This window comes from Tyto alba, unplaced genomic scaffold, assembly GCF_018691265.1.
Source record: "Tyto alba isolate M040663 unplaced genomic scaffold, T.alba_DEE_v4.0 Super-Scaffold_20000042, whole genome shotgun sequence".
Taxonomy (NCBI): Eukaryota; Metazoa; Chordata; class Aves; order Strigiformes; family Tytonidae; genus Tyto; species Tyto alba.
In genome coordinates, this window is record NW_024881293.1 from 11,993,432 (window position 1) to 12,010,857 (window position 17,426).

Below are 17,426 nucleotides of genomic sequence, written 5' to 3' on the forward strand. Positions count from 1 at the left end.
TGCGAGCACAAAGAAACACTACGGAATGCACTAACAGTATTCTGCCTCATCCCCACTCAACTGGAGCACTGCTTTCCTCATATCTGCAAAGGTTGTTTCCACGTCTCACAATTCAAGATTGATATCATTCAAGAAGGCCAGTAATTTATTTGGCTATGTAGGAATAGCTGTCTTTCTGCATAGAGGATTAGTAGGAGCTGAAATAACTACAGTAAAGTTCAAAACACACAGCAGAATCATCAACTACCACCATCAGCATTTTCACAAAGGAGCTGTTTCCAGATAAAGGAACTAAAGCAGCCCTCTCTCACCCAAAAGGCATAACACCATTTATAGTGTAGTAAAATCCAATTTCTTTTTTTGTTTATAATAACTACTGCTTGAGAAAACAGGATGACAACTGGTAGTGTCAAATATTTTCTGCAGTCTTTCTGTCATTTACAAAATAAGCTCATTCATCAAAAGCAGAAGCAGGACACCAGCAACTCAGACAGTAAAGAAAACCAGGATTTGTGTCTTCCCATATATTTCAGGCACAACTCTTAAAAGAGAAATAGAATAAAACTGGGAGGATTAATACCGTAGTTGCTAGAGAAAGACCTGTTTATGTTTAAAGCACAGAGGAAAAACTATTTAGGGTCTCTTCATCCAAACAGAACTATCACCCGTGCCTGGCGCCAAGACTGGTGATGTGCTTCAGGGCTCCTGGCTAGCGTAGTGAAATGCTCACTTATAAGTGTTTTCCATAATTACAGTAAATCTGAGAACAGTAGCAAAATTCTTACTTGGCCTCAAACACAAATAAATTAATAAAGATATAAAAACAAGACTGAGAGAAAGACTGAGTGCACAAACCCAGAGATGCTTACATGTTATGCAACTTCCACAAGTGTGGGAAGAACAGAATACTGCACTTTGAGTGCCTGCCACAGAAAAAATTTCCACAAAAACAATCACCTCCCATAACTTCTCTCTTATTTGTGATGTTTCTACCAATACTGCACCCCATGCAACAAAATAAAAGGCACTATATCTAATTTCAAATGTACATGACTCTGCAAATGTATGATAAAAATGTATCAAAATTATTCGCTTGCTAAAACTATGTAGAGAATATCAAATATATTAATCATTTCAGCATTGGTAAGACTTTGTCTATCACCTTGTGGCATGTTAAAAGACATGCCACAACAACTAGTTGACAATGGAAACCCATTTCCTCTTGAGACAAAGGGTAAACTGTAGGACAAAAATCCCCACACAAAAGGAAACAGAAAAATGTCTGGGTTTCCTTCAGGCATAGGGATGGAGGGAAGTGCTCATGCAGCCACTGACTCCCACACCCCCGCGACATTGCCTCTGGTCTTGAAATCCACTTCATTCATCTAAAATTGTGTAATACAGTCACCTATAAACATTTTGTTAAACTTTAACTAGACATTCATATTCCCTACATTTACTCATCTTCAGTGATTATGTTTGATAATTCTTTTCCTATTAATTGTTAGTAGGACCAATTCTACTTCAAAAGCTTGAGTACCTTGTTAAGCTAACTGTAAAAGAGATATTAACTGAAAAATGTATTTCAGTTTTTAAATCATGCACTTGCTCTGTTAAAGATAACAGCTTGTATCACTCTTAGTAAGTATTTTTCATTTAATCAGCTGACACAACTAATAGTGCTGTGTATTAGTTTCCTATGCTGCTGAAAGGTTCTTTACACAACAGCAGAGAACATACTAGAAAACAGGAAAACGCTACAGAAAAGCCTAAGAAAACTGCAGTTATATCCAAGGACTTGATTCTCTAAAAGTCTATGTGAAATACAACTAACTTACTGATTTCCAAGTAGCATTATTTTTGTCCACATAGGAGAATTTTGAAAACTGACAGAGGAATCAGAACGTTTTATAAGCATACTTAATTTTATAAAATAGGCTCCAGCTTTCCCTATTCAACACACTTCTGCAGACAGTGATGAACCAAGTACACTCCAATTAAGGACAAGAGCAAGGAATCAAATATTAGTAAATCTGATTTCCTTTTTCTGCAGGCAGGATCTCTTTGCATTCTCTATTTTTCTGCACAGCCTCTCGGAATAGGGTATTAGAGAACTGCAGGGGTCAAGAAAACAGCAAAGAGAAGAAAGAGGGTCAGAGGACAGTGCAAAAGTGACAGGAAAGTGCATACATTGAGACACATTTAAGAGCAGAGATACATATGAAGGGTTGTTATAGGTGTACGGAAATAACAGATATATAACCTTAGAAAATACAGATGGCCATCCAAAGAAGAAGAGCACTGGTAAACTCAAAATTGACAAAGAAAAATATTTTTGCATGCACCATCAGTAACTGATAGCATTTGGTCTTATTCAGATCAAGAATTTGGGAAGGTACAAAAATTAAATGGACAGTTATATCAGCAAGCTCTTCTCAAAGTGGAGAGGCATAGAAGGTATTACTGAGAAAGACAGAGCTAGAAACTCAGAGGAATGCCACCCAGGCTCTTCCCTTCCTCTTCCCTATCTTCTCCTCCCTCAATCACTCACTGGAACTGCAAGAAGATTTGGCAGGGAAAAGCAGATCCTCCCGAGGATTTCATTTTGACACTGACTATGCAGAAGGGCCGTAGTGCTGGCTGGTGCTGAAAACACCAGTTCAACTGCCTACACACCTAGAAGGTCCAAGGAGCTGGGTTACCTCAACCGGACGGGTACAGGGCCACCACTACTAGAGGTAGAGGTGCAGCAGCAATTGACACCACACAGCAGGGAAACTCAGCAAACGGTTGTTTCCGGGCTTAAATCAACGGTTTTGGAATTTAGACTGAGAATTTTGGGAGCATCACATTATTCCCCATCTGCTTATCACAGGGACTGTCACCGCCTCTGAAGCATTCTGCATGGGCCAGTGCCAGTGGTGACCTACTGCTCATTAATAGACTAACTGAAACAGGGGCCAGATCCAGCAAAGAAATATTTAAGACCAAGAGGCTCATAAACATCATAAAAGATCCTGTTCACAATTAAGGGTAATGAAATCAATATCTGGTATAATAAAACCCCCTTTCCTTATTAATGAGATGCTTTCCCAAAGGCTCACAGAAACCAATTCACAACTTAAGAGCATTTTATTGGACAACACATTACAATGCCCAAAAGCATAACACTGATTCACAGTATGCAAGAGGGCAATGAAGCTAGCTGAAAAAGGGCAGGCGAATACATTTTCTCCCCCAGCTGGAATACCTTCCAGTGGATCAGACACTGGCAATGTCCTATAAATGTCTTCCAGAATTGGATTCCAGGACAAACCTATGACTCACCAGATATTATGAGTATTATGACCCTGACCTTTGGTCTGGAACGGTACTGCCCAATAAAATAACTCTTAAAAGGCCATTTGCAAACAACTACAACTAACAGACAGATCTGCTGTGATTAATCTAAAATTGAACTACTGAGTTTTTTTCTTCCCCAAGCATATTTTTTTTGGTGTTTTTTAAATGACAAATTAAAAGGAAAACCTATGAAACAACTAAGTTCAGGCAGGGACACCTTTTAACAGTGATTCTAATGATCAAGGAGTTCAAGTGCTATTTTAATGCTGGGGATATATTCACCACCTATTAAACCCAACCAGCAGAAGAGAGCCCTGGACAAAATAGTTTTCTTGTGAAATTAATAATTTTTCTGTTTTCAAATGTCTGATGCTCCAGGGATCAAAGAGAATCTCTTCCCCTTTATACCATACAAGGTACAATACAAAGGAAACGCTATACAAAGGAATAACTTGCCTATGAAAGATTAATACAGAATATAAAATCTGAATTTATACATAGAGATACACAACACAACAGCTGAGAAACATTCCAAACAACTATAGCATTCCAGAAAAGCAGAGTGACTTTGTGATAAATATCCTCAGGAAAGAGGAGGAGTTTCAGTGGAACATGAAGAAGTTTCTGTATTCGGTAAATCCAGGTCAGGTATCTTCAGGAACTCAGAGCAGATTTAACTTTGTCCTAGTGGCTTTGGTGACCGGTGTTTACTTGTTTTGCTAACTCGCCTAATTACGCAGAGGCAGAAACCAAAAACGTGATACTTCACATTCTGAAATAGAGACAGTCCACGTGAGAGAGTAACAACGCTAAATTATCAAGTTTCAGCTTCCCTGTCAAAGCATTCTTGTCTCTAAAAACAACCTATAATTACTTTCTCACTGCATCTGGTTTTATTATCAAAATATCGGATAGACGGATGGGGGGGGGTGGGGCTGTGTCGTTCCCAACACTGCAATTTCTGATGGCCTCAGGGTTTTCTGTAAGCGCAGAAACCCAAACCGAACAACTGATGCTTCTGTTTTTTAAACAATGCAAAGTAAAATTAGCATATTATCCTAAAAGAAATATGAGTACCTTTTCAATTCTCTCACCCTGAACCCTTCCCCCATTCTACAGGAACCAAAGCAGCAACTATGACAATCATAAAAGGTATTTAAAATATTTCATAGGTAAACATTAGGTGGAACTACAACACACAGTGTCTGATGGCTCTTGCTTGAGAGCCATGTTTCATGGGTTTATTTTTTTTACCATACCAAAGAGAAACTATAACCCTAAATTTTAAAAAAAGTGCCAAATAAAAAAGCCACCTACAAAAAGCCCTTCTTAGAGTGAGAAGGAACTGAGAAGCAGCTATTTCTTCTCTTGGCTTTACACAGAAATACTACAGTAACAAAACCACAGCACAAAATCTTCAAACAGTATTTAGAAGGTTTGAATATTTAGTAGAGCAGCAAAGACAAATACAGTACCAGAAAATTTCAGAAAGCAATTTGTTTGAATCACTCCCTGTTTCCCTTCAGCTCCTCCAAAATCCATCACTGCTCCTAGCTGCTACCTGGGTTTCCTTTCCTGCACATACAAGCTAAGCCTACAATCTTGGTATTATCTCCCACTCCTCTCCCTAATATGCCAGGACAGTGGTATATTTAAAATGTGTCAGCCATCACAATTGTGGACAAGCAAAAGTTTTCATTATTTCTTCTTTCCCCCTAACACATGTAAGTTCTTTTTAACTACATCCCAGACTTTTCTCACTGCTGCAGCACTAGTACTACCTGTGTAAGCAACCAAGATGAGGTGCAGGATTTCATTATCACAAGCATAAGGGATGCTCAGACTCAAGCTGTAGCACGAAGTGAACCAATTTCACATCAGGCTACATCAGTTTGCCTCCCTAACGCACACGTTAATATTTCAGCTCCTTCTTTAGCCCCTAAAAGATAAAAGACTGGATCTTCACAAGCTACGTCCTGTCCCCTAGATTAAGCCTTGAGCTGCTAACGTTGGGACGGCTATAAACCCTGCTGGGTTCGTCACGAAAAGGAAGATAAACCCGCTGCCCCGGCCAGACTCCGGGTCTCTCCGCGCTGCCGGAGGCCGGCTGTGTGGAACTACCCGCTGCGGGACGTTGCGAGGCGGCAGCGGCCGGCGGGCAGGCTCCCCCCGCTGAAACCCCCCTCAGCGCCGGCACTGCGGAGCCCCGGGGGCAGCGCTGCCCCGTCACAGGGACCGGGGCGGGGGGGGACGGCCGGTCCTCGGGCCGCGGCCTCCCATCGCCCTGGGGAGGGGGGCTGCCGGTGCCGGTCGGGCTCGCTAAGGCCGGGAGGGGATGGCGCGGCGGGGAGCCGAGGGCCGAGGCTCGGGGCGCCGGTGGGCGCGCTGACACCCCGGTCTCTTACCGGACTCCCCAGGGAGCCGCCGGTTGTACTCTCGGTCCCGGGAGCCGCCGCCACAGCAACAGGAAACGCCCCCGTGTCCCGGAAGCGTAAAGGGAGATGGAGGTGAGCGCCTGCGCGCCGCGGCCCGGCTGAGGGGAGGGTCCGTTTCCCCTCAGGGACGGCGCAGCCGCCCCCGGTCCCCGCTTTCCCCTCAGGGGCAGCACGGTGTCTCCCCAGCCCGCGTCCTCCCCTCAGGGACGGCACGGCCGCCCCCGGTTCTCGATTTCACCTCAGGGACGGCACGGCCGCCCCCCGGCCCATGTTCTCCCCTCAGGGGCGGCATGGTCCCCGCTTTCCCCTCAGCCCGCTCCCGGGACGGGGACGAAGGGTCCCAGGCCGTCCGCCCCGAACTTGCGAACCGCTCCAGGCCTCTCCCCTGCCCCAGCAAACCCCCCGCAGCACCGGGGATCTCCAGGGGACCTGCCTTCCATCAGCGCCTGGCTGCGGTGGAAACAAAGACTAAACAGGCCCTTAACAGATGGGATGTAACATCCCGAGTGACAGCTTTAACATGATAGCTCATGTGTTTGTGTAGCGCCTGGGACTTGCTCTAAATACATTCGTTACTAAAAGCCTGGTGGGATTTGCCATTCAAAACGTGTTTACTGCCGCTCCTGCCAAGGCGAGGTTGGGGTGCTGGCTTCCTTATCTGCCCCATGACTGAGTGCCTGCCCACGCCTTCGCAAAGGAGCCCTGTGTGGAGAAACAGCGAAAGCAAAGGGGAATTATCTTCCCTATGGGCAGATTCATGCACTGACTGGTGTAACTAAATCACTTGCTGGAAGAAAAAAACCCTTTGCCCTGACACGGATAAGGCTTGAGCTAGTATGAGTACTGGGCTGCTGAAATACCCTGAGCAGGGAGGAAAATTGAGGAGAGCTCGTGACCTAACCTTCCCTCCTGATCTGTGATTCACTCTAAGGATTTACAGTAGTGATCTCTGTCACAAGTTTGTCATATTTTAAATCATGCACATCCAAGCTGCCTGTTGAGCTTGAAAATGCAACATACGCGATTACAAAACAAACTTCCCTCTCAAAATCCACCCTGCAGCTTTCCCACGCTGCTTTGAAAGAACCTGCCACCATTTAGGCTGGGAATGTGCTGAAATCCTAGACTGTCACAGGACCAACATTGTTTCTGGTTTCCACACTGCGACCTGTTTAATTGATTTTATTTTTCTCTTCATCTTATAGTTGTAAGCTTTTCAGAAATGTTCCCTTTTGTACTGCTTCTGTACAGGACTAAGATTGTAAGGATAAGGTCTCAGTTGTTTATTGGGGCCTCTCAGCACTATGGAGAAATAATCATTAAATAAAGTGGTTTGGGGGTAAACAGCTGGCTGTCACTTGGTGCCAGATTAATCCTTAGACATTTCAAACTTTTTGCTTTGCTCTAATATAAAATTAAAGCATTGCAGATTGCCCAACTACAGCTGTCATGGAGAGAACGTGCTGTGCTTATGCGGCTGGCCTCAGGGCATCTCCACAAAATCAATGCAAAATCTGGCACAGCAACCAGCTGAAAGACCGTAGCTTAGAGCTAAGATTTGGATTGCAAAGAAGAGAATAGCACCAACTTTCTAATCCTATGTGGTTCTATAATAACAAAAGATTTCTTACTGAATGAATAGCAGGTAGATTACTGTCATGCAGCCTTATGCATTTATCAAGCCAAGTGTACAAGATCCTGAGCTTTTATCAGGGAATGCAAGGAGCAGCACCTTGGAGATGTTCCAGATGAAGGCAATACTGCCCAGATAGGAAAAGAAAGTGAAAAGGAGAAGCACTGAGAATAGTATATTCTTCCGCTTCCTTTTCTAAAACCTCTAGAGCTGGATCCACAAAACTCTATGTCAGCAGACTTGTAGCTCAGTCAGTGTTTCCCCTGAAACCAGCGCTGCAGACCACTTTCACATTTGTTTTAGATCCTACTTATAACCACATTAACCAGAGCCTATCAGTTGCTTTAGTTTTGCCTGTTTTATTTGAACTCCCGTCAGGAATCATTTATTCCAAGTGGGACTCCCAGTCCATTTATCATTGTCATCATGTTACAGCAGCCTAGGACAGGTAGACAGTCTGGTGTCCAGCACAGCCTGTATTATTCAGGAAGATTCATTAAACTGAGCACCTTCTCTTAAAGAAGAGGAATTTGTCTGAAGCCTAACAAATGCTTTGGTTGCAGCTTTATCTTTCCTTTTGAAGAGGATGGTCAATCTGACCTCCCTATGGGTGCCAGGGCTCTATCTTTCCCATAAAGTGATAGGGATGTAACTCTCAACTAAAGAAGATGTAGAAGACCCACCTCTACCCCAGCGCTCAAGCTCAAGTCGCTAGGAGGGAAGTAATCCTCCTGCCATCCATATTCCACAGCATATCCTTGGCTCTCCTCCATGGCACAGCCTGCTTGGAGAGCTCTCCTCCTGCCAGGGCTTTCCTGGGATTCATCTAACTTCTGTTGCATAAACTCTGGAAGCATGTTTATAAGAGAGGATTAATTTAGGCACAGAACCTTCTCCACCCTTGACAGCAAAGGCTCAAAAGGAGCTTTCTCAATTTCTGGGTGAACAATAAACCTTAGAGACTCACAGCTCAAAGTTTACGTAACAGCAAAGTTTGGGTGGCCACTGTTGTTGAGATCCCAGTGACTGCAACCATTCCTCTTTGCTTTTCATCCCTGCCAGGCTCCTAACATCACGTCTGTGAGACTCCCAAACTGGAGCTGCAGCAACTCTCCTGCATCTATCTATACTCTTGACGCACACTACAGCCTCTTTCCCTGGGAGACTTTGTGCCGCGGGTTGTGAGGATCGATGGGTGGAATCAGATGGGAGAGGGAAACAAGTCACCTTGTACAGGGCCACCCGGGCTGCCTACGCTCTTCACAGCTCATGTGCATGTTTCTAGTAGAATGATGATTCCTTGTTCTGAATTAAAAGCAGAATTCCTCCTGCTGTTACTTTCTCTAATAAGAAGAACTCTAGCTCCTCTATTCCATCACAGCCATGGAAGCCACCAGACTTTTCGTGTCTACTGGCCAGTGAGAAGACCTCAGGCTTCCTAAACATTTCCCCATCCTTCCTCTCCCTGGCTTCAACTCATCCCTTCCTTTAACCATCATCTTTTCTTGTCTTTCCTTTCTGTGAGCCTGTTTTGTCTCCTACCACGTGGTGGTGCTGCAGTTAAAAATACCATGGCGAGAACACAACCAGCAGCACCTGACCATGAGATGGACCGAGAACTGGCCGAGGGCCAAAGCGTATAGATGGTGAAGTGTGAGTTCATTACGGGAAAACAAGAGGAGCAGCCAAATATCCTCAGATCCTGGCAGCAATTACAGCTCAGGCTGAGCCCTGACAGAGCAGCTCGCACTTCTGAAAAGCAGGCTACACTCTGACTACACGGTGGCCCCGGAGCTTGCTTTTCAAGAGCCCTATCAGTGACTTGTCAGGAGACCATGCACTGCTCCCAGCTGCAATATCGGGAATTAGTGATATCAACTGTCAACTCTGCCACCCAGAAGTAGCTCGCAAAGGTTTCAGCCCAGCATAATCCAAATATAGGCACTCTCAGGCTTAACAGCTGTCACACAACAAGTCCCAGTCCAGATCTGACCACAGACAGACCATTAATTTTAGTGAACATCTCAGAACCGTGCCCAGTTGTTCAGCCTCAGTTCAAGTCACCACAAAGGGAATATGCAAAAATGAACTCTGCTGCTCTGCCACCCACATGAGCCTGGGCAGCGTATCCCTGAGCAACCCAGAAAGCCAAAGGAGATGTCACAGGGTCCCAAACACAAACCAGTCCTCAGCCACCTTGGAATTTTTCCTCCTGAATGTTAGCAAGACTCAAGAACACAGAGTCCTCATGAAAGGGCTGAGAAACAAGGTAAAAGTTACTATAACTCATGTCCAATCCCTGCGCATTTGTGATGGACGACGATATGCTGAGCCATACTCCCATTTTGACAGCTAGCTCCAACTCCTTGCATTCCAGATCACAGATCTCCATAGATCCAGAGAAAGTTCAGAGAAGAATTGCTCACACCACCAGTGACCTCAGAGTCCCCCAGACCATCCAGAGCATGGCTCCAAGGTCTTGGTGCACTGGGGATCAAGGACTGTCTGTATCCTCTCAGGTTCAGACATTTTTTGTAAAGCAGCGTGCAGGACTCCAAACAGAGCCTCTTCTAGGAGGCTCCTCAGACAGGAATGGCAAAACGTAACTCTGCTTCCTCCCCTAACATTTGGGTTCTCTCCATATACCCACAGAGCACTTGCTCTTTTTCAGCTCTCTGCTTCCTACTCTCTGCTCTGACACATGAAATATGTTCACTAATAGCCAGGCCTGTGGTCCTTTTCATTTTCCCATCAGCTGCCCTGAAGGGAAAATACGCTTCTCACGGCACATATCCAAGGGCAGCCAGTTTTTTTATGCCCCAGGAAGGTTTTACTGACCTTAAGAGCCTCTGTGAGACCCTTACTGGAGAGCAAGCATTGCTTGAGGATACAGGGCAGAGAAAGAGAGCAATTCTCTCACTTCCAGAAGATTTTTTCTGCCCACAGACAGTCCCTTGGGAATTAAAATGTTCTTCAGTGCCCTGAGTATGTGTCCCAAAGAGGAGGGACAGGGTTTGTCCATCAGCCAAAGCCATGCAGCAATGCCACAGCGAATGCAGTGGGAGGACAGAGTCCCATGCATGCTGGCAAAGGAGTAGCTGCCATTCCTGTGCACTGCTTACATCTGAAAAACAACAGTCTCACCCATGCAGGTCCTGGGAGGCACCATTTGACTTTTGTGTCAGTTCTGGATGCTCTAGAGATCCCTGTGCCCATGCATAGGGCAGATGCTGGGCTGACACATCACTGCAGCTGTGAAAAACAGCCTAAAAGATCCAGCTTCACTCAGGCAGCAGGGGTATTTGCTTGGGCAAAGCAGAACTTTGTGAAGAAAAAAAATCATTAAAGGAAAAGTTGACCTAGACCTCTCCTTGGGGGAAAGGGACAGGAAATTATCAAGTAGCCAAAGAAAATTAGGATGATCTATTGCCAGGCAGGATTTAGAGCTCATTTAGACTATCTGGAGAAACAACCAAGCCAGGCCAAGCAGGGTGGTGGGGTACAGCCAAGCCAGGCAGAAAAGCGAAGCAATCCACGAGGCTGATTTTGGCAGGGGAGCGGCCGGCCTGGGCCGGAGGGGAGGCTGGAGAGTGGGTTGCAGCCAGGCTGGGCAGAGCCAGACAGCGACAGCCATACTCACTCAGGCACTGCAGACCACTTTTATTCACAAGAGGTTTGGCACACAGTGAGCAGCTGGTGCAACTGGAGAAAACCCCTGGCACAAGCTGGTGCCCATTGATCTCTTTCCACCTCTCTTTTGGCTCCTTTATCTCCTTCTCCTTCTCTTTTGGCTGCTCTTTGTTCTTACCCTGGAAGGAGAGAAAAACACAGCTCCGTTACAGGCCTCACACAGCCCACACATTCCTTTCCCCGCTGGTAAAAATGAACATGGGGAGAGCTGGTGTGCAGCAAGTACAGTGGGCACCTTGGTGCCCGAACCTTGGGGATGGTAACACTTTTCCCAAATGCATCCTAAGGCTCGGGCCAGTCCCTCTGGGCTAGGGCAACATGTGAGGGAGGGCAGGACACTGCCCTGCAGCATGTGCCTGTGCCTCTGCAGGCTTTCCTCCTTGCCACCGTAGGTGATCCAGGCAAAGCACTCCTCTCTCGGTCCGCGCAACTCATGCCAAGACAACATGAGAGCAGCCAGAACATGCCCTGGAGCAAGGTGGGCTGAAAGTCGGGGATCACTGCCTGGTGCATTCTGTTAGGGGTCACAGTGCATCTGCTGATCAGTATGGAGGCCCCAGCCACCCAAAAGCAACCCAATTAACTGGTCTTTGGGGTCAGATCCCCTTTTCTTCTTGAAGAATTCAACAATTCCTTCCACAAATTCAGCATCTCTCCCTCACCTTATCCTTCTGCCAGGACCCAGTGACACGGCTCCGCAGGGAACTCAGACGTCGCATCACCTTCGTGCCTTTCTCTGCTTTATCGCTTTTTCCACTGTCCTCATTTCTGAAACAAGACCAAAACCGTCTTACCTAAGGGGAAGTTTACTGGCCAGGCACAGTTCAGTGAGATGACTGATGAAGTTCATCCGAAGCATTACTTTAGGACCCCATCTCGGCTTTCCAGCTCAGGAGATGGATCTGGCTCAGAATCAGTCATGTCATTTATTAATGGGACACTTGCAAATAAGGAGCTGAACTTTCAAATTATTTGCCTGAGTTCTGGCTGCCTCTGTGGTTTTGTTCAGTGGCATGCACAACGAGGCCCCAGTCCTGGCTGAACCACTGCAGATACCAGTGTCCTGCACACAGTATTAGCAGGGCAGTAGAGCTTAAGTGGAAGGGGCTCAAAATCAGCCTGCTCTGGGAACACAAAGTATGTGGGTTACCATTTATCTCACTTACTCATTAGACAGGAACTCAAACCAGGTGAGATTCTGCTGGGAGGAATCGCTGCCTTCTTGCACACAAGCTCTCTGCTTTGCCCTGTGCAGGGAGAAGACATCAGACACATGGCAAAGAATGCAAGAAGAGAACTTTTGGGTCAGCAGATGGGCTCATCTTTGTAGATGGGGCAGGAACATGTTTAGAGTTGGAAAGAGGCATATGAAATGCTGCTTCTCCTTGCAATTCTACCTGAGTTTCACAGGAAGAATACTGTGGTTCTGGTACCCTCTGGATTTGCCCCTCAGGGGACAAAGTGTCATTTGCCAGGTGTGTCCTAGGCAGACCCGTGACCTCCCCACCCACATCCCTCCCCCCAGACACACTTACCCATGATAGTGTTTCAGCTCGTGAAGTACCTGCTGGACAATTAGCCTACCAGGAATGGGGCAAAAGAAAAGTGAGGGATTAGAAAATGTCCTTGCAAAGACATTCTGCACCCCACAAAGCATCTGGCGCTGGTTTATGACCAACTACTCAGCTGTGCCCCAGCATGGAGTGGGATATCCTTTGCTATTGCATCTCCAGTAGCTCAGATATACTCAAGAATCTCTGCCATCTCAAAGCAGCCAGGACTGACAATACCTACACGTGATCTGGGGACACGTGGTCCTTCTCCAGCATCTCCAGAGCAGGGGGTTCAACGCCTGGAACACAAAACACTCTCAGCAGGGATCCTGGTTTGCCTTTGCAGAGCACCATGTTGTAATCTATGTGACTGGACCCCATTAATCTTGCTGGGCTCCCACTCTGCCTTTAGTGGGGAGAGAGAAGTGCTGAGAGCAGATAAGGAGGAAAAGGCTGTGCTGCATTTCTGTGAGGGAGGCAAAGGCTCCATCACTTTTCCATGTTACTCCTATATTCTCCAGTCTGTATTACATTAACTACTGAAGATCCTGCTTGTAGCTAGAGAGTAGGAGCTGATACCACCCCAGAGACCATTCCCATGACATCCAGCTTCCCCTCTACTTCCCAGGCTGTGCTCTTAAGAAGTCTCTACATTTTGCTCTGGGACAGTCCTCACAGGTGGGAGAGGTTAATGGATTCCAGCAGCACTGAGAAGGCCAAAATGAAGTTTACAGGGGCTAGGGTGCCTCTGTTTTCCTAAGGCTCTTCAGCTTTCAGTGCAGAAACCAGAACCTGACAGCCTTGTCCTGAAGCCTGCTCCCCTGCCAAGTGTGCACTGTGGGTTAGCTAAGGGCACTGCTGTCAGAAGGGGCCTGCACACAGACCATATTTGCCCCATTCTTTGGGGTACAGGAGAAAGGGCACATTTAAACTCAGGCAGGTGAAGCAGTGCCCTTTGTTCCTAGGAAACAATCTTTACCTTGTGTGAGTGGGGAGCGACCAATGCACCAGCCACGGAGAGGTTCTATGGCAACCTGTCACAGGGGACAGGCATGGCTGAGCTTAGCCTACACTGTTAACCAGGATCAGACTCAAAGTCAACTTGAATTTTTATTTTGGGAGCTCCTGGGACCACGTAAAAGCGAAGGGCAGAGGAAGTCTAGGCTTGCAGAGGCTACAGCTCCAGCTTTTTATCTTCTTAATCACAAACACCTTGAACTCATTTAATGGCATATATAGAGTCTATACCAACCTTCCACGGCTGGAAGAGAAGTGTCAAAACGGCAAGGTATCTGAGGGGAGGCAACTGTCTCACAGGCTGATGGGACAGACTTTGACCTCAGTCTCTTCTTGTTGCTGCCATGTTCCTGGAGAGTAAAAAATCATGGACATCTTTGGTCCTTTGTGCACCAGGGGAGCCTGCATCGTGGCACAGCACAGCTGGCAAGGTGTAAGGCAGGGAATCTTGACTTAAGAGCCTTCCCACAGCTGCCTACCCTGCACGCCCACCCCCAGAGCCCCGGGGCAGATTTCCTCGATGCGTGGTTTGGCACCTGTATGCCAGAGCACAGGATTAGCTCAAGACCCAAGATATCACCGGGAACAGGCTGACTCCTCACCCCTTCCCTCTCTTGTTTTGTCAGGGTTATGGTGACAGGACATACGGCCCAGCTGTCTGTTGGCTTCAGGTGTGGGCCCCAGGGAGGCTGGAGCAAGTGGCACTTGTGGCTGAAACCTTCTTAGGCACTTCTCACTTTTATAGGACACGTAGCACTATGATCCGACTGTCCCTTTAATATGAATTGAATCCAAAGATAGTCCTCAGAGGAAAGCAGTGTGAAAGGGGGATCACACTGCTGTCTTCAACTACCTGACAGAGGATTATAGAGAAGATGGAGCCACACTCTTCTTAGAAGTGCACAGTGACAGGACAAGAGGCAACAGGTACAGGTTGCAGCAAGGGAAATTCCAGCTAGATGTATGGGAAAAGAGGGCCGTGCATCAGCCAGCTCCCAGGGCCTTTATCTTACAAGAAGGGGCAGTTTGTCCCGGAGCAGAGAAAGCCTATCCTTGCTGAGATTCCTGCAGACCTCCTGGCATACCTGGCTCAACGCTGGCATCGAAGGAGTCCAGCCCGCAGCTGACCTCTGCATGTGTTGCCTTCTGCACCCCCAGCTTGCCCCCCTGCCAGTAGGCACACAGCCCTCGCACACTCACCGCCTCCTCCAAGCCAGGGCTGACCATGAGGATCGGGCACAACGGTTCTATCTCCACTTTGATCACCGTACTACCCCCACTGCTGCTCCAGGTTTCCAGTTCCCCTTTGGGCAGCTGAAGGGACACGCGAGGCTGCGGGCAGGACTGGCTCCCCTTCTCCACATCCTCCTGCTCTGGGTCGCTGCCCATCTCTGTGGCATCCAGGCTGAACCTAATTCAAGGAAGAGGAACAAGCTGGTTTAGCAGCCTCGTCCTATTGTGGCAGGCATGGCACAGCCCCTGCAATGTCCTAGCCTTGGGTGGACAGTCCTAAAGAGCTCCTGCAACTGGGACAAGGAACGTCACCACAGCAGGCAGATGGAAAAGGAAATGCCAGGAAGCGTCAGCCTGGACACCAAGTCCCAAGCCTATTAAAAACAACTTCTCTGGCTGCCATCAGTGAGTCCACGAGCTCCTTGGTCACCCGGGGTGTTTAGTGCCGGACAGCTCTCGCTGATCTCTTAGCAACCCCTGAGACTGAGCAGCCACCCAGACAGCAGCCTGCCTCGCCTGCGTGAGAGCTGCTGCCCTCTCAGCTTCAATGCCAGGAGGGTCCCACTGGGCATTTAGAAACAGCAGACATTGTCATTTATCGAATCATCACTGTGGCATCATGTCATAAATCCTGCTCCCACCGGGGCCCAGCTTCAAGGAAGGAAAAAGAAATCCTCTTCTGGGAAATGAGGGGTGGACCAAATCCCCCAGTGCCCCACAGTTTCCTGAACACCAAGTGCTGTTGCAGTGCCAACAACGTAGGAGCAAAATGATGGATAGGTCTCAGTGGAAAATCTTACTCTCTGCATGGGTTCTGTCTGCAGATCACTGTCACTTCATTCCTGCTGCCAGAGACAGGCTTCAGGAAGTATTTGCTAGGGGACAGCGGCGCATATTCCCTTTCCCCGGCCCCGTGCTCACACATGCTTAATCACCCAGTGAGGGGACTGAACAAGTCCCTAATGCTGACAGCCGCTCTGTGCTGCTGTTGCTCATGTGCCTGTTACACAGAGTAAACTGTGAATGATCCCCGGCACATGGAACAACAGTAGGTCTGAGAACCAAAGTCTGGTCTTGATAAAGAACTGCCAAGATTTCAGGCCGAGATAATTTTAGGGTACCTTATAAGGAGGAGAGATAAAAATAGTTCTTGCTGGCTTACATCTAACTCCCAGTCATCTGGGAGATCAATACATTTGTCAGCAGGGAAAGCATGCATGTAGGGACCCAGAGCCCAAGGCATTCATGTGGCAGGAGCACAGGACAGCAGCCATGCCAGGCCTGGAAGCTGCGCCCAGCCTGAGCTCAGCATCGTGCTACAAAATACACCATTCTCGGCAGCCATGGGGAGGACAGAGGGCTGGAGGACACTGCGGTGGTTGCAGACACAGGCCCCACCAAGCCAACTCCCAGGAAAGAAGAAAAAGGATTTGACAGAGCTCTCTTAATCCCTCTGGGGTGGGCAAAGTTCCCTTTGAGCCAGAGGATGGAGGCCATCAGGGCAGCTGATGTTGTTCAAGGTTCCCTCCACACAGAAACGAGCTCTCCCTAGATGAGAGCTCCTCTTCCCGGCCCCAAGATGGGGGAAAGAGGGTCTTCCTACTGCCAAGGAGACATTAAAGCCTCTTGCTGTCCTAGCATATGTTCTTCCACATCCCATCCAACATGAGCAGTGGGTGTCCAACTGCTTTGGCAGATGCTGACATGGGAGGGAGACCACCCAGCAGCAGCTAGAGCTCAGGGCAGTGTGATCGCTCCAGCCTCACGCAGCATCAGCGTACTGTATATATTGAATATTGCTCACAGTCCTGCTGTACCTGCGCTTGCAGTCCACGGGTGATAAAGGGCTCTCCCAGCTGTGCCTCCGAGAGGTAGACATAGATCTCACCAGTGTGGGGAAGGATTCCTTGGCTTCCTGCAGGTCCAGCTCTTTGTCTGCCTCTGCAGGACATTCAGAAGTGCTGGTACCATCCTCTGGCACCGCGGCGCAGGAGCAAATGTGGCCTTTGTTCAGAAAATGGCAGTCGGCCTCGCCGTAACGTACTGAGCTGGAAACGGGATTGGAAAAAGCAACATCCACAGACATTTTGCTCAGAGCCCCTGGTCTCTCTTCCGATAAACAAATGGCAGACACACCCTGGGTTGCTTGTTCTGGCTGCATTGCCGTCTCTGGTGCTGTTTTGGTAATTGGTGGGCTCAGGAGTCCCAGATCCCTGTAATACTCCGTGCCATGGAGAGCAGAGTCTGAGAGGAGATCCTCCGTGCTGCTGTGCCAGTCTGCTGCTGGGACATCCAGCTCTGTGGAAGACGAGTCCTCCTGCAAAGGCAGCAACAGCTTCGCTTGAGTGCACAAATGCCGTCCGAGAGCCTTGCACCCATCCTGTGAGGGGGACACCTCCTGTGCAGAGCTGGAGCTGCTTTTCTTTCCCTTCCCATGGCAAACAGCCCACCTGCACCTGGGTTTCTCAAACCAGATTTTCTAATAGTAGCACTCACAGCCAGACTTTCCCCAGCCCCAAAGCT

The 17,426-nt window shown here is 47.9% G+C and overlaps 1 protein-coding gene across 4 annotated transcripts in view; it reads right to left on the minus strand.

Moving 5' to 3' along the window:
• Positions 1-17,426, minus strand: part of LOC104357097 (rho guanine nucleotide exchange factor 18) — a 51,375-nt gene that overhangs the window by 26,663 nt on the left and 7,286 nt on the right. For 3 of the 4 annotated variants that reach the window (XM_032994698.2, XM_032994699.2, XM_032994697.2), the window contains exon 1: positions 5,748-5,815. Coding sequence is in view for 1 of the 4 variants with exons in the window: in XM_042794739.1 (XP_042650673.1) it covers positions 11,051-11,219; positions 11,763-11,868; positions 12,267-12,347; positions 12,636-12,680; positions 12,895-12,952; positions 13,906-14,020; positions 14,871-15,081; positions 16,721-17,220 (1,285 nt within the window). In the remaining 3 variants the exon portion in view is untranslated. Of the gene's footprint in view, positions 1-5,747; positions 5,816-11,050; positions 11,220-11,762; positions 11,869-12,266; positions 12,348-12,635; positions 12,681-12,894; positions 12,953-13,905; positions 14,021-14,870; positions 15,082-16,720; positions 17,221-17,426 lie in introns of those variants that run through there. The other variant, XM_042794739.1, reaches the window with a different exon arrangement.